The 23,585-nt window shown below is 39.6% G+C and overlaps 1 protein-coding gene across 4 annotated transcripts in view; it reads left to right on the top strand.

The window, feature by feature from the left end:
• Nucleotides 1-23,585, top strand: part of LOC119648055 (probable protein phosphatase 2C T23F11.1) — a 46,080-nt gene that overhangs the window by 21,543 nt on the left and 952 nt on the right. For 3 of the 4 annotated variants that reach the window (XM_038049517.1, XM_038049519.1, XM_038049516.1), the window contains exons 2-5: nt 15,062-15,152; nt 15,209-15,421; nt 22,466-22,618; nt 22,681-22,861. In XM_038049517.1, the coding sequence (XP_037905445.1) occupies nt 15,084-15,152; nt 15,209-15,421; nt 22,466-22,618; nt 22,681-22,861 (616 nt within the window). In that variant the 5' untranslated portion in view covers nt 15,062-15,083. Of the gene's footprint in view, nt 1-2,744; nt 2,900-15,061; nt 15,153-15,208; nt 15,422-22,465; nt 22,619-22,680; nt 22,862-23,585 lie in introns of those variants that run through there. The other variant, XM_038049518.1, reaches the window with a different exon arrangement.

The raw sequence follows: 23,585 nt of genomic DNA, 5'->3' as shown, positions 1-23,585 counted from the left end.
TCGATGGCAATGTGATCGATCGACCCCTTGTTAGACCCAACTGTTCTTTTGTTATATACATAAAAGTTATATATATATAGTTGCCATTCACCACTTGGTCTACGTCAACCATTTCTACCCGCCATCGTCCGCGATTAAATGTACTTCGCCCGCACTCTACTGTTCTACGCCAAGTGCTCTTGGGGCGACTCATTCGTCGGCCACCTTAGGAGAGTGAATAGTATTAGGCCAGCATACTCCGATGATACGTCGCAAATAGGTGTTAATGAACACCTGGAGCTTTCGAGTAAGAGTAGTGATCACTTTCCATGTGCTACTTCCATATAGCAACACAGAAAGGAACACTAGCACAGAACAGTCCAAGCTTGATATTGTTGTGGAGATAATTGCATTTCCAGATTTTAAGCGAAGGCGGATCTGGCTCTGTTGATACGTCATGATATACAAATTGATGACAATTGGCAATCTTGGTTTTGTTGGTGTTCATCTTGGTCTTGCTTGCCTCTCTTCCCAAACCAGAGCCATTTGGTCTAGTTCCATGACGTGATGAGATAACAAACATGTGATCAGCCCAATCGAGGAGTTTGAGGAAAGATGTCATAGTCCATTGAACTCCTCCACGTCTCCTGGACAAGACAGCATGGAAGACGCCACCTATAAGAGAAAAAAAAAGTGTTGGTGACAAGATGTAACTTTGGCTGACTCCGCTTTGGACCTCAAATTCCTTGGATATTCAACTTGATGCAGCACGTGATATTTTGCGCTCATATGATACTCTGATAATACAATAGTTATTAGTTTCTCCGGGATGTTCACGCTGTCGAAGCGTAAAGCGAACATCTAAACTGCGAGCATTGTTCCGTGGTGTGTTGATGTGGCCGATGCGGAAATCAGTCTGCTTTCTGTCGATCTGGAATTTAATCATCGTATATTCTAGCAAATTGTTGTCTGAATGCATATTGGCATTGGACACTCACTCACTCCCTCGCTCTAGGAAGTTCTTCTTAGATTGCATTGAATTGTTCGTGAAAAGCGTAATTTCTTGCGTTGAAAGTCTCTGTCGGTGCGCAACATTCTACCATCGCTATGCTCTTTAGTCTGAACTGCAATCCAAATATAGGGAAGTGTCTAATTAAGACGTCGAAATATGGCGGTGGCTCCAGAAAATGTACTGCCGGATGATCGGTAGACATGCGCTCCCGAATTTTCGTTAAGTTTCGATAACTTTAAAGTTGTTCAAATCAATAACAAGTCGGGGAATCGGAAGCTGGGCGCTTCAGGTATGGAAGGTTGTGTGTTCCCTTATGTGAGACACTTTTATTGCATGACAGTTCTGCGTGTATAAGTGGTAAGTGCGAAGAAGTTTACCGAAAATAGATACAAAGAAGGATTGAGGAAAGGTAGTTTCATCATATATGAGACTTTACAATTTCTCTCGTATGTCAATTATTCTCGTTAATTATGATGCCAGTATCTTATAGGCATGACTTAAGATGCGGTAAAATCGCGCGAAATTCATAAGTTTGAACTGCTATAACTTTGAACAGGATGATATCGGATTGCATATTGTACGCAATACTATCCTCTATGCTGCTGCAAAATTTAGTAGTCCTAGGATGAACTTAGGGTGGTTTTCTAGTCAACTTCAAAAATTTGCTAATGCACTATTAATAAGTTTATATGAACCGATATCGAAATGGGACATGATATATTTGATGCCAAGATTCCATGTAAATGCATCACTCCGAATTTTTTGAGATTTTTAGGTTGGGAAGTTTCCTTTAAGTTTGTACATTTTTGACACTCATACACTCACCCATTTTGCAATTTACGTCAAAACTAAGATCTGCGTGTGAAAGTACTAATTGAGACTTTTCATTTGATACCCCGCACGGGTATATTAGGTGAAATTTTTGTTATATCATCCTTTGCATGAATGGGAGGCCCTCATTTCAACTCCATGTAAATTAATGCCTTTCTTTTGTGCGTGGAATATCATAGTTCCTATATGTCCATTTGGTTTGAGAAAAGTGCGTGTGATGGACAGTAAACCGATTTTAATGAGGCTTTGTTTTACATAAAACCTTAAAATTTCACGCTGAATGCTTTCGTCATAAATATTGTCGACGCAAATTTAAAAGTGTTTTCTCATGGGCATTTACACTACATACAATAAGTGTGTCTCCTCTGTGGCCAGACAACTGTTCGGAATGTCGACTTTGGGGGCGGCGATGCAAAATTGGGATGTCTGTAGTTCCTTATAGAGTGGACATCGGTTCTTGCACCGTTGATGATGATGATAATGTGGCTCTACGCCGTGCGTTATTGAGGTACTAAATGTATGGAGATCGGTGGTGTGGCTGAAGCTTTTATGTTGAAAATCTTTAGGCCGCGGAAATCGTTTGCTGTTCATCACAAAATTGAAAAAGTCTGGAAGTGCGTGTGTTGTATGCGGGACTAATTCTTTTGTTTGTTGATACATCCCTATTCACAAAAATTTCCGTTGATGATGTCAACGCATTTTTACGCAGAAATTGAATCTTCCCCAAAGGTGAATTTTCTTCCCGATTGCTGGTTCACAAATATCGATCATCTTAATTCGTTTAATAAACGCGTGGATTCTCTCAAGTTGTTACATATGAAATGTCTAAATTTAAATAGAAGCCTATAGCTTTTAAGTGAAACGCATTTGTTCAACCAAGTAATCCCCGTTTTTATCAACAATAAGTTGTCAACGCTCTGGCAGTTTAAAAATCCTGTTTTTGAAAAACTTCTGGTTTGTGTGACCTTAAACTTCCTCGAAGGCCGAAATTACAGAGTCCCAATTAGTGAAACTTCATACGGTACTCCAGGCCCCTGTATAAATGGAAATAATTAGATCGAAAGTCCGGTGAATAAGGTGAGTCCTGACGACTTAATTTTAGATCCGAAAGTGTTCGTATCATTCTTTAGAAAATATGGGACTTTTATCGTGCGGAAATATGATTCCGCGCGCATTATTGGGTGGCTCAATTTCATTACCATATCTTCAAGTAGGTTGTCTGTAAAAATGGATCGACAATATATCTGCAAGTCCACTATATATTATTTTTGTCGGGTGACATGATTCTCCTGGATATAATTCGTCGTTGTTGTTTTTGTATTGCTATGTTATGCGAAGTTTTCAATCATTTTGAAGATGAGCGGTCAAATGTTGAAGTATATTACACGTAGTCTTGTCACTACATTAGCAAAATTTTAATACGTACAATATACTCCCTGGTGGGCTGAGTACAGAATATACGGCATCTTGTTAAGAAGAAAGACGCTTCCCAGGAGTTGGGCAAAATTATATGTTCATGGGATTGTGTTCACGTGATTGTAATCATAGTCAAACTCGTGATTACAGTTGTAATCACGTAATCTTGTAATCATAATCATGTAATCACGTAACCATGATCATGTAATCATAATCCTGTATTTTCAGTTGCAATTATCTTATCTCGTTGTTTAATAAAGTATATATTAGTATGACTTTCAGCTGAGATGAGTTTGAAGAGTGGTTTGATTTTGAGTTTAGTTGAGGAGAGGAGGGGGCGGCGGTTATTTATCGTGGGGCGGGGACACCTTTATAATCGAGTTACTACCGATGAAAAACACGACGGAATATCGCGTATAGTTAGGCAAATGCTCCAGATGCTTCCAGACAAATGTTTGTTTCAAATAAACATTCGTTTCAGGCAAACTTGTGTAATAGACAAGCCCCTGTGCTTGCGCCAGATAGATGTCTGTGTCTATCTCAGACATCAGATAGACATGCGTCTATGTCAGACAAGTTTTTCCATCTGAATCGTACATCACCACAATGACTACTTACGAAATACACCATATATATGTATGTATATGAATGAATGGGGGAATGGGGAATATTGGTATACTTAGGCGCATTAAAATTAATTATTTCGGCTTGCTATGCATGTGCTCGTAGATGTGTTTGTATGTATACTTCGAAATAGAATTCGTGTCATCTATGTGCGTACCGTGATTGGTTGTTTGCATTTTATAGTTTGTAGGCATATACATATCTACGAGCGTGGTCACAGCAAGCCGGAATGGTAATTCAAAAGTGCATAAACATATTTTTGTTCTGCAACCAAAGCCGTAAATGTCGAATCTCGTTGTCGGCATCACTATAATTATAGTCATGTAATAATAATTAGAGCATAAGGCTGTCGTATGGAAGGTCGCGATTCAAATCTCATTGGTGGCAGTGGAATTTGTATCATGTTTTGACGTCGGATAAAAGTGGACTCAGCTGTGAATTAGTACCTGAGTCAAATCAGGGTAATAATCTCGGGCGAGCACAATGCTGACCACATTACCTCCTACAGGGTACTGTAATCCTACAGTGTACCGTTACAGTCTTCAATGAAGTGCTCTAACACACTTCATGGCCCTGATCCAATTGGATTGTTGCGGCTATAATAGCATAGCCAGGGTAAAAGTGTACACGCCCATGAGAGAATTCGGTATCCCGACGAAACTGATAAGACTGACTAGGCTGACCCTGACCAATCTGCGAGGCTAGATAAAAGCAGCAGGATCACTCACAAGACCATTCGACATCAAGAACAGTCGACGACAAGGGGATGCCCTATCATGCGTCCTCTTTAACCTGGCCCTCGAGAAAGTGATCCGTGATGGTGAGGCAAATGCAAGAGGTACGATCCTCTTTAAGTCCACCCACCTACTGGCCTATGCTGACGATATTGACATCATGGGTAGAACGACCCGAGACGTAGAAACTGCCTTCATCCAGATCGAGCAGGCGGCGCGAGATTTTCGGCTACCGAAAACCAAGAAACCAACAACATCAAACCACACTGGTCAAACGGGAAGAATAAAAATAGGAGACTACAACTTCGAGACCGTTGACAATTTCTCCTATCTAGGGTCGAAAATCACAACCGATAACTGCTATGATGATGAAATCCGCGCACGGTTGTTGTCAGCCAACAGAGCCTATTTCAGCTTACAAAAACTGTTCCGTTCGAAATGTCTCACCATAGGGTCAAAGCTCATACTGTACAAGACAATGATCTTGCCAGTCCTCACGTATTCCTCGGAGACTTGGGTTCTTAGCATGAAGAATTGCGAACTCTTGGCTACGTTCGAGAGAAGAATCCTCCGAAGAATTTTTGGCCCCCTACATAAGGATGGATGATTCCGTAGTCTACATAACGACGAAATCTATGATGGATACCATGATCGTCCGGTTGTGGACAAAATCCGGCTCAATAGGTTACGGTGGGCGGGTCACTTAATCCGTATGGATGAGGATGATCCCACCCGGAGAGCCTATAAGGGCAATATCTATGGTAGAAAAAGAAGACGAGGCAGACCCTGCCTGAGATGGAGCGATGGCGTAGGTTAGGATGCCAGACAGCTTTTAGGGATATCGAATTGGTGGACCTTGGGGCAAAACCGGGGTGTTTGGAGTTTCTTATTAAGGCAGGCGTAGACCGGATACCGGTTGTTGCGCCGTTGATGATGATGACAACTTTGATATATTATAACTTTGTTAGGAATATTGCATTTCCCCCATACTTGGTAGGAGCATGCTCTATGTTATAGCCTATATTGCTGCAATTTCGTGATCCTAGGATGAACTTCAGGGGGGCTTTGTAGTCAATTACTAAAAATTATAGTTAAAGAAATGATCTCTTTCGACCCCTACTCCCCACCTGGCCAACACATATCAAATCTAAGATCGGCTTTCGAAAGTTCTAACCGAGACCTTTCATTTGCACGTATGGGTTATTCATGTTCCATTAGGACGATAGTGCGGGATTTGCACGATTTTAGGGGACTGGAAAACCGAAAGAGTGCCGAAGAAAATATATACCTTAATATTCTTCGTGGAATTGCTATTGACCGCGATGCTTTTACTCGTGTGATTACAGGTGGTGAATTATGGATTTTCGAATGTAATCCAGAGACAAAGCGGCAAAGTCAGGAGTGACATACTACGATATCTATCTTCTAGTTTGTTTCTGTGATAGGGACATCGTTTTCAAAGAATTTCCACCTTCGGTATCATTCATCATGGCAATGTCCAATGACGCACTGTTATTTTCATCATGGAGTTTTCGACCTCAAAATATGTTCATACAGTTTGCTTAGTCCGTGACGTGATTTTTTGTGAAACAAGGAGATGAGAAGACAGCGACATTCCTGAAGCGCCGAGCTTCCGGTTGTACGAATTGTTTAATTTTTCATTAAATAATTCATCCTTAACAAAAAAACCCAAAAGCTTGTAGGGAATATTGTTGCAATTATTTTTGGTATTGATAATAGCAATCAGATTTCGAAAGTAAAAAACCATCATATGTATATAAATAGGTATTAGGCATCTCGTGCTGTGTCTCAATTTTCTCTCTACTTGCTCGCAGACGATTTCAGCTCCTGCTTACCTACGTCATCCTCCATCACACTCAATTTGCACCCGGCCTACAAGGCGTCATTTTGAGGCAGGGGGAAGAGCATCCAAAAGAATATAGTATGATAGCTTTGCTAAGTACTCCTTCCACTGATTAAAGAAGTAACTTCTGAACATACACATACATATTTGGAAATTTATAAAGAATTGTTTGCCGCTTGCCGCAAACTCCAAACCTTCACAAATATTGACCTTGTTTTGCGCATCAAATATCGTCATCGTTGCAATTATTGCAGTTATACTAGCCACAGACGGTCGACCACACTGTGAACCTAGTTGTAAGTTGCAGAGAGATTGTACGTTTGTGGGCAAGTTGCGGTTGTTGCAACCTGATGGGCCAACCGTAACTTGTCCATAGACGTGCAATCTCGCTGTAATCGCAACTGCCCGCAGACGTGTATTCTCGTTGCAGTTCGGTGACACGTCTGTTGCTAGTATTAAATCAGCTCAACAAGTTTGCTACTTACCGCAAAAAGTCTAAACTGCCACAAACGTGCGAGGTAGGCTGCAACTCGCGTACAACTGTAATGTACAATGAACATTTCACGTCGGTGAAGTTCGTTTACAAACTGCATTTCACATCGCTCCCTTCATCTCGCACACACATTCCGGACAGTTTAGTGCATCTTCACTAGACCAGTCATACATTTCACTATTCTCACTATTCCCTTTGATTTGCGCCAAAAAACCAGCACTCCATCGGATAGGTGGCGATCGCCTGCGAGTGCATTATCAGATCACCAACAAGTGCTAGCTAACCTACGGAAATCAAGCCAACCTCCCTATCCACACCTTTGCGTTTGCGACGGTTTCTTAAGGTTTGATAAACATGTGAATGGGCCTTAACATTCGTTGTCGTCTTTTTTTAGTATCTATCGGAAAGAAAGACTGTTTGAAGTACATTTTTGGGAAGAGGGAGTGGTCAAGGGGAATTAAGTCACAGTGAATGACTGAGCAGGGGACCCTTTGTTGGCCAATAATTGAATGTTAATCGGTTTTTAGTCTTCTAATTACTTCTTCCAAAAAAATTTCAACTTTGGCGTGTTTCATTACTTTTCGTGACGTATGGTCGTCTGTCCTTTTCGATGTTTTCACTTTGACTTGCCGTCTTCCGTTAAAAGATTATACCACTGAAAAACAATAACCGAGCGATAACAGATCAACTATAGCGGCTTGAAGGCAAAATTTAATCGCAACAAGTTGTTCATTATCGTTAATCATCGTGAAAATATGATTGCAATCACGTTGATAATACTGAACAGCTGCATGTGATTCGATAGACCTAAAACTCCGGGAGAGAGGAAGGTTATAGTGACTAGTTCTCTTCAACTTTCATAAAGATAACGTTAGTAATTCCGATTTAAGGCCAGATTTACTGATTTAAAGCATAGCTAAAAAACGTAACTGCTTCGTTACGGATCTAAGCAGGAGGGGTCTACTGCTTTCGACGTGCCTGTGTGTGACTTATTCACTGCAACCTCCGCCTTTTCATTAGCACGAAGGACACGGTGAAGATCGCTGTTGACGAAGGCTTGGAGCTTTCGAGTTATTCATAACAGTACAGGGAGAACATTGTTGCGGAATAATCTCCATTTGATTTTACTGTTAAGGTGCCTGCCTTTCCAGAATTTGAAAAAAAAGCAGAGAAGTGGGATCCAGTTCCCTTAATGCGTCGAGTAGTATTGAGTTCGAAGTCTCGGTCGGGAAAACAAAGGTAATCATATATCTACGAGGAGGGACCCATAAGTTCCGGGAATTACGCTGTGTTGGGGAGGGAGAGTGGGGGAACCTATTGTTTGACCACATGTCCGTTAGTGTTACGCCACCTGCATCAGTGTGCGAAGTTGTGTCGCTATGAGTGCATTGGGTTGCCTGTGAGATTTATTTTGGTAAAACAACTTTTTACATTTCGGCGAAAACGTAATGGCAGAACAACGTGCGGCTGTGAAATTTTGTTTCCTGTTGGGGAAATCGGCCGCGGAAACTATTGTATTGCTTAAGACTGCTTACGGGGATGCTGCCTTAAGTAAAATCAGAGTTTACGATTGCTTTTCACGTTTTAAAAATGGAGAAATGTCTATTGAAGACCAACTTCGTTCAGGACGCTCCTCACCGTCAGGAACTGACGAAAACATCGACAGAATCAATGCCCTCGATTATGAAGAGCGTCGCCAAACCATTGACTAACTCTGTGGGATGTCGGGAATGTCAAGGAGTTCAATTCAAAGAACTTCATCCGATGATTTGCACATGAGAAGGGTTGCAGCCAGATTCATCAGCTCGAAGAGGACTCTGAATTTTTTTCCAAGGTGATTACTGGTGATGAATCGTGGTGGTATGGATACGACTCAAAAAGAATATGAAAGGAAAGCGTTTTGCCACTGTGGAGGAGGTGAAACAAAAACCGCAGGAAGGCTTAAAGGACATTCCGATGAGTGAATTTAAAAAATGTTTTGAACAATGGAAGAATCTTTTGAAGAAGTGCGTTGTAGTCAAAGGCGAATACTTTGAAGGTGATCAAAATTTGATGTAAAAATATTAAGAAATAAAGAAGTTATGACGAAATTCCCGTTTTTTTTGGGTCCCCTCTCGTATGTTATTGGACGACTGGTTGAGTATTGCCAAAATGGAACTCTGATTAACGTTCCATATCTTATGATTCTCGAGGTACCATTACTTGCTTCCTTTTCTATGTTTTAGGGAGATTGAGTGCAATTGGAATACAATCTTGGAGCTTGATTTTTACCATCCGTTTTTGTTGATAAATTTATTCTGGAAATAAATATCGTGTGCAGGAAGTTTGCTTTAAATATTGTTGGTTTGTGTTGTTCCACTTAATACAGTCTCAACTACATCCGCTTCTACTTAGCTTGAATGGTTGAACTTCCCAGAATCGAGAATAGTGAGCTGCTCAACTAGAAGATTTAATTACATTCGATATTATTCGCCACATGCAGCTTTAGTAACGCTATTTAATGTATTTTTAAAAATGATGTAAAACTTTCCCCAAATATTTATCAGTAAGTGATTTGGCTTTTTTCGATAAGATTAATTGAATGATTGCATTTTTCTGGTACATAAAATTACAATTATGCGTCATGATTTTCCGTTGCAATAAATTGGAAATGAGAACATAAACATTGATTTGTTTACAGTATTTACATCATGTATCAATTCTCGCTGGATTTAATAAAATGTTAAGCTACACATCTTTTGTTCTCCATGGGAAGCATACTCGTTCTATATTCGGATGATTATTAATGTGCGCGAGTGGAGTCCCCAACCACTTGAGTCTCCCATATATGTAAGATGGGCTATTTACGAAAATGAAGTGTTGAATCAGACAACGATGTAATAAATCGATGGAGTCGTTCTATGATTCAGCTGGTTTTAAGATGAATTTATTAGTGTTGCTTGCATTTATTATGCCAGAGGCTATTCCTAATCACAACTTGATCCAACGCCTTTTTCTTGGTCCATTGGTTTCGTCTGCTTTGTGGATTCCTCATTTGCGTGTTCCAGGAAATTCTGGTTACGAGAAAAGTATATGACGCTTACTTTCAATGCTATTATAAATATCAAGATAATTTTAAGGATTGATAATAGTTGATAATGTTTGTTTTCGAACATTATTGCACAAATTTGTCTGTGCCAGCGGTCATTCACTTTTGCTGGCGGCGATATCATTGTATGCCCGAGACCGACGTGTCGACCAATATTCGGCTAACTTAATCATTTATTGTCAGCATATTTGCTTATTTGTTATCTAAAAATTACTGCCACACAAAGTAAATGTATTTTTTCAAAAAAAAAAAAAAAAAAAAAATAAAAAAAATGTAGGTTAGTAACCTATGTGATATCGTTAAATCAATTATATTGGCACATTAGGGAAATATTGAGTTTCATTCGCAGTCGATCACCAATTGAAAGTATTGTCACATTGTATGAAGCTGTTTTAGCGGGAACGGTAATTTTTGCAGACATACGTCCACGGAAAACTTAAATGCGGATTATTTTAATGACAATTCCATTGTCCAATTTTCCTGCTATGAATAGTTCTCTGTAAAACTATCGACATTTTCTGGTGTAGCCCGTGTTTTGCTAAAAAGTGGTAGTTTCATTAGATCAGAAGTTTATAAGCAGGGTTCGAATTGCCAACCCTTTTCGCATATCTCGGTACTTTGAAATCACGTGGAAGATCGGCTTATATTGTGAATATGGATGAGAATGGCAAACTCGCAATTGAGTTTAGAATAAGCTTATTTGATTCTGAAATATGTAATACTTGGAACCTATGGAGTATTGATCGCATTTTTTGGATAAATTGTAGTCTTCTTCATAAGCGGTGTCAGCCCACATATGTGATCGGTTGCGCCATTTTCCTCGGTCATACGACTGATCAAGCCAACGTTATTTCGGTCGGCTTCTTGAGCATTTCTCAATGTGAGTTTTTATCAGCGCGAATCACATGGCCATGCTATGGAAGACCCCTCTCTCGCCTCTGTTTTATCAAAATCGGTGCAACTCCATGTGGATCATGGATATCTTCATTTGAACCGCTTAGTTCTTGGCTTCATTGTGGTCAGTCGTCAAAAATTGTTTTATTCAGATTCAGTCTCAGATTGTCTTTCAAGAGGCGCTTGTTCCACTTTGGTTGCTTGAGATCAGCTTTGTTATGAAACGCTAGGAAGACATTATCTGCGTAGATCACGGTCGCTTTCTTGATGAATGCCAGCAGAGACATGCAACTTTTTAATATACCTGCCACACTTGGAACTAGTGCAAGAGTTTGTCCTAAGACTAGGTGTTGAGACATGAGTTCGTGTGGTACACGATCAAACGCCTTCTCTGGATTAAGAAATGCAATGTAAAGAGGGTGACGTTTCTCACGGTGTCTCACCATGAGTGATCGAGCAGCGTGTATTGCGTTGAACGATGTCACGAGTATCGTTATCAAGAATGCGTTCAGGAATCTCCACGGTATAGAGCACCAACCAGATCGGATGGTAATTTGAACATCCTACTGGACTGCCTTTCTTTTTACATATTGGAGAGTCGTACTTTCTTGCCAGTCAAATGGTGTTCTATCCTTCTCAATAACGCGATTGAAGAACTCACTGAACCACAATGTTGGGTCGCAGTCCTTCGTTTTCCAGAGCTCAGCTGCGATTTCCTCAGGTCCTATTGCTTTCTCCGTTAGTATAATTGCTTCCTCAACTTCAGTGGCTCTGACAGATGGAATTGCTCCAAATGTTGGCAGTGCTTGTAGAAGCGGAGGATGAACTAATTCTCCCGTTAAACCTGATCGAGATATTCCCTTTATCTGTCCGTTGCAGCTCCTTGATCGGTAAGCAAAACACCGTTCTTGTCATTAACGCAACAGAAGCATTCGCGTTGGTGTCGGCTTTTACCTAGTCGCAGCAGCTCTCCTTCGGTATCCACTTCATTCTTTGTGATGGACCATTTGAGCAGCGGTATTTTTGTTGATTTGGCCGGCATGTTATCGACGAGAAACTTACGGTAGAGGCGTTTCTTCTCACTGAATCCAGGGATTGATGTTAGAAGGAAATAGATTTGACACGGTTTATACTGTGGAAACCTTCCGCGAGGGTTAACTTCAAAGCAGACCACGAAAGATTGATTGGTGCATGGTTGCACTGAAAAGAAGGTAAAGAATTCCTAACCACGCTTGAGGCAGGAACAATGTTAATGACAACACCTTTTTGATTCTTCACATGTCTCTCACATCCTCACTTCAAAAGGTTTTTAGTTCCCCTAAGTAAAAATACCTTTAGTCAGATTCATCAATTTTTTTTTGTTTTGTTTTTAAATATGACATCTCCGATGTTTATTTGATGAGACAATTTCCGCTTTGAGTTGTTTTCAATCTCTTGTCCGGGCTTCGAATTTGTATTTTTTCGCTACGGTAAATTTTTAATTTCGGAGTATTAAGTCTCGTAGAAAATACATTAGGGGAAAAATGAGGAAGAAATGTTGTGAATAGTGGCGGTGGATAACATAGTATTGAAACAATCTCGGGAACAGCATAAGAGGCTGGATCTTAGTGGATATCATGGAGAGCGTTTTTTTTTTGTTTTTCCAAATCCCGGCGTTCTCCCCTTCAAAAAGGTGATCCCTTACTACTAGCTATTCCCGTCAGGCCTTGCCTGAGTTGAAAGAGGCCGCTAAAATATTAGTGGTCGATCCCAGTGTTAACTTCGAATGAACTGCGACCTGTTCAACTTAGAAGTAGATAAAATTCATTTAAGACATTATTTTCACTTGTTGACATTTTGTGTGCGATTTCCGACGACAAAGCTATAACTGTAAGTGTGTATGTCAGCAGTGGTTGCGACTTTTTTGTGATGGGGAAAGCCGGGTTGAAGATCTTTCGCGTTCTGGAAGGCCAAGCGAGAATTGTTATTGACTTTGGAGGTGAAATTTGATTCCTGGGTTCTCCATGACTTATCCCTCAGGGACAAAGAACATCGCTTGAGCAATTGGGTTTTATGCTTGAATTGACAAAAATCACAAGGTTAGATCAGAGGTTTTCAGTGCTTACCGTATCATCACAGAAAGAAACAATTCGGGTTATTATTCCTCATGAACAAGGGAGATCCTCTGAAGAATTGCATTTCGCACCTGGTGAAAAAAGTCGGGAGGTTTTCCTTTCTATTTGGTTAATCGAGATAAGTAGTGGGTTCTTTATAAAAATGTTAAATGCCGGTGAATCACGGTCTATCCCTGGTGAATAGAAATAACATGATATTTCATCATGATAACACTATGCTTCATACTGCTAAACTTGCTCAGAAAACAATTGCAGAGTTTGGTTGACAGCAATTGATCCAATTTCCATGCTCTGTATTAGATTAAAAAACTGAACAATGGAAATAATTTTCTCGAAGTATTACTAAAATGGAAAACTTATGCAAATACCGAATAATTAATATGACTGCAAACTTTTTGATAAAAGTATGTTAGATAAAATTTCATATCCGAAAACGACGCCAATTCCGCATTGAAATCTAACAGACTAGGGTCGACCTTTACGCAGGAATCGTTGCCGAAGATGTTAATACCTGACTTGTAGCACTGATGAAGGGAAGATTATTCATCAAAATCGATATTGTCCCTTTAAAAGTAATGCCCATTGACTGCAATGCTCTTGTGCTGAAAATTTTATACTCTTTAGAGAAGGAAATTTTGCAGACTAGTTTTGACACAGGCGTTCTACCAGTAACTTGTCTTGGCACAAAATAATTTTTTTCTTGTTTGAACGGTATTTTTACCTTCTCGATAGTAAAAAATAAATGGAAAGTGCTGCTGTTGAGGCATGAAAACTACGGTGTAGAATCAAACAAATTTTTCTACAAGCAAGCTTTCATATATTGACTGTCATATGTAATAACGGTGCTCTGCTATATAGTATAGAGTTGGCTTTAAAATATACAACTAAGAGGGCCGTCCCGTGCGAAGTTCGTTTTTTAAGGTTTTGTGTAAAACAAAACCTTGTTAAAATCGGTTTACTGTCTGTCGGTCATACGCATTTTTCTCGGAGACTATTGCAGCGATTGACATCAAATTTGGTGGAAAGGTGGGAACTGTGAACACTCACGCATACGGTGAGTTGGATTCTTTTACGTCGAATTTAAGGAGAGGTCCCCGTACATGCAAAAGGGGGGTGTAAATTTTTTTTTCATCAAATGAAGTCATGTTGGGGTATCAAATGAAAGGTCTCGATTAGTACTTTTTGAAGCGTTAGTTTTAACATTTGTTGGAAGGGTGGGGAGTGCGGGGTCGAAAGTGATCATTTCTTTAACGGACCCATTCTGAGAAACTACTCAACCGAAAAATCTGAAAAAAAATTAGGCGGGCGGTACTGTATGATGCCTGGGCTCCGAAATACCTTCCATACCGACATCTGTTCAAATAAAGTTAATAATAGTATATTACTATAATTTTTAGTAATTGACTGCAAAACCCCCCTTAAGTTCATGTACACTCAAATCTCTTTATATAAGGAATACATAAAACCTTTCGTACCTGAAACGTCCAGCTTCCGGTTTCCCGACTTATTTTCGCTCTTTTTTGGGAATTTTTCGTGAAGAACAGTATAAAAATACAAATACGAATTTTTCCCCATTAATATCTTCAGCATGTGTAATAATTTTTCCAGTCCGATATATTAGTTCATTATTGAAGTACAGAGCAACTTATACATCCATCTCCAAAAAAAGTGTTTTTCTGCTGCCACGATAGAGGGTGCTATACTAATGTGCGGGCTTAACCACGGTTACCAAACTAGGATTATTAAAAAATGTTGAAAGGTAATCGTATATGCAAAAGGGAGGTGTAACTTTTTTTCACCAAATATAGTCATGGATATCAAATGAAAGGTGCTAGCCCCAACAAGTCAATAAATATGAATTATATTTTCTGCAATTTGTAGCAGTACAATTTTCTGGTATTTAGGCAAGGACAATTGACTTTGTTGAATATGCAGACTCGATAACTTCTTTATGCACGAATAATTGAATTACCTTTCAATAAAGCTATAATTCTCATTTTCTACTATTTCAGGTTTGTGTATAATATCATCACAATGGGACAAACGCTTTCCGAACCAGTTACAGCAAAGGAATCAGCCTATTGTCAGAATGAACATTATAGGGTAAGCATAAATTGAATTGATAATGAATATTAATTCTAAAGGGTTGATTGTTGTAGGTTGGTTCCAGTTGTATGCAGGGATGGCGAGTCAATATGGAAGATTCCCATACACACATACTGTCACTACCAGATGACCCTGGGACAGCATTCTTTGGCGTTTATGATGGTCATGGCGGCGCATCTGTTGCACAATATGCAGGAAAAAATTTACATAAGTTTATTGTAAAAAGACCAGAATATAAAACAAATATAGAAGTAGCTATGAAACAGGTGAGTGAAAAATTGCTAACTCTAGTTTTTGGTAGTTGGGGCCTATGAAATTCTATTTATTTCCTGTCTATTTGGCACTGTCTTTATCTCAAAATGCTAATATTATAAAAATATAATTTGGTGGGAATATTAAAAATTTTGAAAGAACGATGGTAATTTGCTGTATAGCTTTGCTTAGTCTATCTGTTTTGTAGGTAGGTTTGATTATTAGATTTAAATACGTCCGTTCTCGGTGAATGGAAAATATCGACCGCTGCACCGATGAAAAATCATTTACAAGAGAGTTAATCAACAGAAAATCATAGCAATCAATTTGAAATAATTCGACGGTTTTTGCTTTTTATTCGCATATTTCTGATTGTTCATATCTCGCCCTGACCTCCATCCAAATAAAATAAAAATACTAGCGAGGAGCCAAAACCGTCTAATTATTTCAAATAATTTATCCGCTGGAAATGCCGTAAGATTACAGTTAGATTGCAATCAAGTCAATGAAAAGAAAGGTCCCACAGATAGTCCTTGTGTCAAGGGATGCTCGGGTGACATGGAAGTTTGGAAATCAAAGATTGGAGGCAATATCTGACCAGAGCCTGTATTAAATGCAAAAGAATTTTCAGATTCCTTAATGCTCGCTAAGGTAACAAGTTCCGGGTAGGAGCATTAAGAATGATTTAAAAGCACGAATATTTAAATTGAACACAAAATAACATGAAAAGGCGATGTGAGCAGCATGTTCAAAGGTAATAAAGAAAGCTGATGAGAAGTAAGGTTTTTCCTGTTTAGGTTGATTTTATGGTTGACGTGCATAAACTGAAATTTCTTGACTACCTGTCGGAGTCGGGTGGTGTTGGGCGCATACTTCTTATCTTTAGAATATTTAACTACCTGCAAAAAAGGATAATCCCTGGACAGCTAATTCATGGTAATAAAAAAAAATTAACAATTAGGTAGTAAGAAGTTAAGTAGTAATTAGTGCTCAGTTGAATCTGAATAGGTAAGATTAAATACTTTGGGTCCCTGTTAAGCTGGTGAGTTTTCAAAAATTTTTATTGTTTTATGCGCGTCTAATTTCCCTTTTGCCACATACCTCCTGCAGATTTTCCAAATTGGTGAGCATAGTGCTATGACCTTTTATCATTTTGTTTTACTACTGCTGGCTTGACCGTTTAATGACCAGGGTGTTTCGGTGGCAATGTTTCAGTTCCTTATATGTATTCTTGGAGCGGCGTATCCTAAATACTTTCTTCATTCTGATCTTTTCCGATTTAAAAATGGGTTACTTCCTTTCCTCCTCTTGCTTTGTGGGAATTTTTGTCGGAAAGATACACACTTTAGTCTTTTACAAACGATTTTATTATCTGTGGGGAGATGTTGCTATGATGTCGATTCTTTTGTATATTTTAAGTGCTTAGTCTTTTATGGATTTTTTCATTATTCGAATACACACTCACAACACTGCCCGAATTGTTATGTACAGTATGGTGCAATAGTGGTCCAATTGGAAAAAATAAAGTTCGAACAAATAGTTGTTACACGTTGTGTATTAAATTGGTAAATAGTGTATTTTTTCAACCAACAAAATCTACCGTTACATGAAATAAAGCAAAAAGGGGCATTGGACTATCCATGCTACAATGCGAACCATTCCTTTACAGTCAAAGAGCCGCCAAAATTCTTCAGCGTTTCCTGAACCGTCAGTGGGTGGGTTTCTCGAGTGGGTATTTTGCAGTGCCATGCCTTACCATCTTATTGAAAAGGATATACCTATCTTGATTTCATAAGAACAAATAATTTTTAAATGGTGAATTGCCGGAAAGGGTGAAGAGTTCATGGCGGAACCCCTTTAAAACGTGATGGCTTCTTAAAGTGTTTTTAGAAAATATCATGATTAATTTTGAATTTTCAATCCAGATGGGAAGAGATGTGGAAATAAGGAGTAGAACCTCCCTCTCTAACTCCGTTGAAAAGTTCTTCCATCCTTCTCAAAAAATGTATAGTACCTCAAAGTCGGGCCATTTTGATATTTTTGCGATAGGAATTTCTTTCTCTCTTAAAAGAAAGCATACACGCAAAAGAGGAGTTTTTCACGAAATATAATTACCTGAGGTGTCAAATGAAATGTCTCGATTAGTACATTTAGAGGCGGTTTTAGTTTTGATAGAGGATATAAAAAGGAGGGTCAATTATTTCAAAGCCGACTGCCGGGTCTCAGAAATTACCCAACCAATGTAGGTATACATGGAATCTAGGACTTAAAATACAGTAGTAGGCACTCCAAAATTAAAAGTTGCAGAAATTAGAAAAACTTGCTTATATGTGCCGCTCTGAAATTAGAATAAGTGGTTCTAATTTCCGAGCCTAGAATTTCGTTTTTTGTTTACAAGGTTTTTGCTTATGCTTTACTTTCCAATTTTTCCATATTCTCGTTTTTTCTTTTTTCACCATAATGGTGAGTTGTCGGATTATCAACTAAATACTTCCCCGTTATCATAGAACTAGCTCGAAGTCGTTTGACACGTTGCTTCATGCTAGCCCTCCCGTTCTCTGGCCTGAAGGAATCTGCAAATCAGGGAATTCCTTTCACGAAATAGAGGGGAGAGGAGGGAGAGAACCCCCCGCCATCTCAAGTCTTCGCAACACAACGGGTCCATTTGTCAGTGCTCGTCAACATCTCTTTGATAATTGTTTCTCGGAGAAAACTTATGTATCTGCGTAAAATTGCCGACGAATTCTCCCTCCTCCTACAAGAAAAAAAGATATGATTGGCGTAGTCCCCCATCTCATTGCAGAGCACAAAGTTAGGGCATTGTGTCTTCCCAATGTGGAGCAGGTAACACTAAAAGTCTTTATGACCGCTTTGAAGTTCGGTAAAGAAATAATCAATCTTACTATGCTTTATGCAGTTTGTCAGCTTTTTCCACCTTTGGCAAGAATGTTGTCACTCATTTAGTGTACGTTGTCGTTCTTCATGGGCAACTACCTCCGTTGAGTCTTCTCCATTGCACTTGTGGACCTTTTTACGTTTCTTGATAAGGTGCACAACGGAAATCACCCCCGCGACCACCATCACAGCCGGGTTTAAGACAGCGGGGTAGGCAAACGTCACCTCCAAAGCTCCTCGTCTCTGTACTTGAACAAGGCGCTTAAGAACATCAACCCAAACCGCCAGGCTATAGAGCAGAACGGATTCCACGGGAGGCTCCCCAACATTTGCCATCAACGGATTTAAGGCGAAACCCCATCCGCGGTCTTATCCACTGCTGTTTTGATTTATTCAAAAAAGTTTGAGTCGAGCGTCAATCCAAGGTACTTAACTGGCATTTCTGACATCAAGAATTGCGAAGTGCACTAGGTTGTGCGCATTGTACAGCAGTTTTTCGAGCATTTTCCGGAACACTCGGAACACGGGGTCTCCTTTGCCTTAGCTTCCAAGAAAATACTTCTCTTCAGATAAGCGTTGAACGCGCCGGTTCCATCCGATGGCGCTCCTGCTGACTTCTCACTTTTCATAGAGGATTGTCTCTTTTAGGTCTTTCATGGTGAAAAGTGGGCAATCCCCGCCGCCTTACACGCTGTTATCATCAGCCGGAACGAAGGTCTGTCGAGTGCCCTCCTAATCATGGAAGCTTCGCAGGTAGGCTGCCGTTACCAAGTTCATAATCGAATTTGCGGCAGCGTCAACATTTTCCGTTTGAAACGGACTTCTAGGCAAGTTTTTGAACATAAGTTACCCTCCTGCGGTTTCGTCGGACCGTCCCTGGGCTCTGTTCTATTTCATCTTCTTCCACAGACATTCTGCAGTTTGGAGCCAATTCTACAAACATCTCTCTTCACCTAGCAATCTTCCCCTGTCGTGTTTTTCAGATCCTTCTGGACCTCGATTCCGATTCCCAACTTTCGAAGTTCATTTACCTTGTTAAAATCGGTTTCTCTGTCTGTTCGTCCGTCTGCCTGCCGGTCTGTCTGTCGCACGCACCTATTAACACGAAATTTGTTTGTATCTATACATTAAAAGAGGGAATGCAAATTATTTTTTTATCGGATATGATCATACCATGTACATGGTACGTAGCTTCCGAAATATTCTCCGTTATATCTGCTCAAATGAGTTTAATAATAGTATATGACTATAATTTCTAGTAACTGGCTGCAGAGCCCATCTTTAGTTCATCCACGAAATTTGCAGTGATGTAGGCTATAACATAGAGCATGATCATACCAAGTTTGGTGGAAATCGCACTATTACTAACAAAGTTATAATAAGTCAAAGTTACTTGGTGCCAAATTCAAGGCATTGAATGCCAATATCACCCGAAAGTGGATATTCTCACGTAATATATGCATATATTACGTGCTACGTATTAATGGGACAAATTCACACACAAATGTCTTTATAAAAGAAATACACATAGTCGTGTGGGGTATCAAATTAAAGGTCTCGGTTAGTTCTTTGCGAAGGCGGTTGTTGGAAAGGTGGGTTGTGCGGGGGGTTGAAAGTGATCATTTCTTCAACGGACTCTCATTCTCAGAAACTACTTAACCGAAAAATTTGAAAAAAGTCAAGAGGTTGCCAGTGTATGGTGCTTAGGCCGAAATACGCTCCATACCGATACCTGTACAAATAAAGTTAATAATGTACTATTTAGAATGTTTAGTAATTCGCAAAAAATCCCTTAAGTTCCTCCTAGAGTCACGAAATTTTGCAGCAATGTAGGCTACAGCATAGAGCGTGATCCTACTAATCGGACTATTACTAACAAAGTTAAAATACGTCAAAGTTATTGCTTCTTTGCAAATTCAAGACTATGAATGTCAATATCATCCGAAAGTGGATACTCTCAGATGATATATACATATATTACGTGCTACGTACTAAGAAATACACGAAACCTTTCGTACTTGAAGCGTCCAGCTTTCGGTTTCCCGACTTGTTTTTATATATAAGTAGTCAAAACTATTTTCTGCTAAAGGTTCTAGTCATTTTGAGGCAGTGCCGAGGGCCACCAATTCGATATCCCTAAAAGCTATTTGGCGTCCTGATCTACGCCATCGGTCCATTTGGGACTTTTTCTACACAATTTCTGGGCTAGTTTATCTTCACCCATTCGGATTAAGTGACCCGCCCATCGCAACTATTGAGCCGGATTTTGTCCACAATCGAACAGTCGTGATAATAATAATAATCGTTGGCGCAACAACCCATATTGGATCAGGACCATGAAATGTGTTAGAGCACTTCATTCAAGACCGTAACGGTATACTGCAATATTACAATGTAGGAGGCAATGTGGTCAGCATTGCGCTCGCCTGGGATTATTGCCCTGATTTGACTCAGGTACTCATTCACAGCTGAGTCGACTGATATCCGACGCCAAATCACGATACAAATCGCACTGCCACCAGTGAGATTTGAACCGCAACCTTCCGTACGACAGCCTTGTGCTCTAACCACTCAGTTACACGGACACTAGGTAGTCGTGATATCCATCCTCATGTAGGAGGCAAAAATTCTTCGGAGGATTCTTTTCTCGAACGCAGCCAAGAGTTTGCAATTTCTCTTGCTTAGAACGTAGGTCTCTGAGGAATACACGAGGTCTGGCAAGATCATTGCCTTGTACAATAAGAACTTAATCAACTTTTATTTTCGACACCAGATAGAAGAAATTATCAAGAAATTCAAAGTTCTAGTCTCCTATATTTATTGTTCTCGTTTGACCAGTGCCATATAATGTTGTTCCTTCTTTGGATTTTGGTGCTCACGTTACCACCATGTACTTCGTCTTGCCTCCATTAATGTGCAGTCCAAGATCTCGCGTCAATTGTCGCCTGCCCGATCTGAATATCTCAGGTTCTTCTCATAATATCAACATCGTCAGCATAGGCCAGTAGTTGGGTAGATTTGAAGAGAATGGTACTTCTCGCATTAAGGGGTCATCCCGTGTGTCGTATCCAAGTGATCAATTTTTTTTCCCCGAAATTATTAGAGTAGAATATTTGGGCAAAGTGATTTTTTAAAATTCTGAGTCATTTGGAAATTACAGTGTTAAACAGGTAAAGTGTCGTATGTTAGGTTTATGTCAACCGCCGTAATGAAGGGCGAATTTACCGGTTCAAACGAGGTTCGAATGACTTTGCTAAATAGCGAAAATTGAAGCCAAGGGTTTACATGTTCTTTAAAAAACCGTCTTCAATTTGGTTGTGATCCCGTTTGGAGGGGCCCATGTATGTTTGTGGAGCTCTTTCCGTGCAAACCAGGTACTTCCAAAAATCATTTCGTGCGATATTGCGAACTGAATAATCCGCAGTCTGCTATCATTGTTGATTTTATGTAAGCTATGGGAGCCAATTTAAAATCGGAAGCTGCATTCGTTGCAAATATGCCTTTATCTAGTAAAGATTTCAGGTAGCAATTTTACTACTAGCGTGTAATTTTCTTGCGATAATGAGAATCATCACAAAAAGACGTTACCTTTTTTGCTCTGCGGCTTGGCACAGAGTCATCTTGGAAAATGGGACCAATCGCAAAAGAGGTCTGTACAAGGAACGCACGTTTCATGAGAGAATCGTTAGTTTGTTTTCGGTGCTGGGTTCGTCGTTGTGTAGTCAATCCAGTCCGATCCTCCTTTCGTGGCTTCGCCCTTCGGTTTTCCGTGAAGGTTTCTCAGCCCTACCCAACCACCAACCTGGACGACCAGTTGGTACAATTAGTCGCAGTTTCAGGCGCAGAAGACTCACCTTCATCCTTCTCCGTTTGCAGTTTTTCATTAAGAAAGAACTCCTAGCGCGTAGATTTGGAGATAGGGTTTGTCAGTAGAGCTGTTGGTATTGGTTCAGTAGGCGTTTCCTATGTTTTGTGCTCCATCGTGGGAAGAGCCAATTACATATAAAGAAATGTGTTTATACCGTTTTTATCTCAGAGAACGATCAAATGTTCCAAATTTGAAGTTTCATTTTCGGTCTCCGATATTTGCGTCCCTGAAAATATGACCAAGCTAAAATAATCCTGAATTCAATGTATTACTAATTTTATATTCTTTATTCCAGGCATTCCTTGATATAGACGACGCTATGGTTTATGATGAAGCATGTGCGGATCAGATGGCGGGATCAACCGCAGTAGTTGTATTAGTGAAAGATAATCGTCTGTACTGTGCAAACGCTGGTGATTCAAGGGCTATTGCATGTGTTAACGGCGAAGTAAGTTACTATTTTTTTATGAAATAATTCTTTATTTAATTTGATTTCACTTGCCCGTTTAGGTACAATCATTGTCTATCGACCATAAACCAAATAATGAAGAAGAAAGCAAACGGATAAATGATGGTGGCGGTTGGGTGGAATTTAATAGGGTCAATGGCAATTTAGCTTTATCTCGTGCTTTAGGTGATTTTGTTTTTAAGAGAAATGCCCTGAAAAAGCCGGAGGAACAAATTGTAACAGGTAAGTATTTTGTTTTAAAAACCGAAGTTACTGTGAAGTAAGATTAACGGATGGCCGATTTCTTTTCGTGTGGTCCTTATTTTTTCCGCGGGGGACCTTTCGAAATTTTATTGTGGGAGAAGTTTCTCATTTGACGCAGATTTCTTAAGATCTCTATACTTTGGACATTGATTTAAGTAGAAAAAAATTAAATTAAGTGTCGTACATTGAGACTCGCCGGACAATTCACTATTTTCTGCTCGCCCTTTACGGTTAGCAAACGATCCATAAGGCATCATGCTCTGAAAATCAATTAGGGCGAAAGGACGAAAGTTGGCGTTAAATGGTTAGAAATCTTATTTCTTGTATGCAAAAAGTGCTTTAATTTTCTTATGATAAAAGCAAAACCAAAAGAGAATCATTTTTAACTGCTTTTGCGTTTAAAATTGCGCTACTACTTGGATGTGACTTGCTTTTATAATGACACACCCCTGCCCTGGTCACAATTTGAATTGAAGAACTACTTCAGCGCACAAATTCAATATTAACTAATGAGTGTGAATGAAGTGAGCGAATATCTCTCGAGAATATGTGAAGAGTCTATGCTTTATACTGATATTGAAGAAAATAAACTCGACAATTAACATTAATGTTCCGTGTGGATTACTACGATGTTATGTACCCATGTATGGGGGATATTTTAATGGAGGTATAGCAAGGGAAGAATTAGGCGTTTAAAATAAGA

Source organism: Hermetia illucens, chromosome 2 (genome assembly GCF_905115235.1).
Source record: "Hermetia illucens chromosome 2, iHerIll2.2.curated.20191125, whole genome shotgun sequence".
In the NCBI taxonomy this organism is placed as follows: Eukaryota; Metazoa; Arthropoda; class Insecta; order Diptera; family Stratiomyidae; genus Hermetia; species Hermetia illucens.
This window is presented reverse-complemented; position numbering and strand designations above follow the sequence as displayed.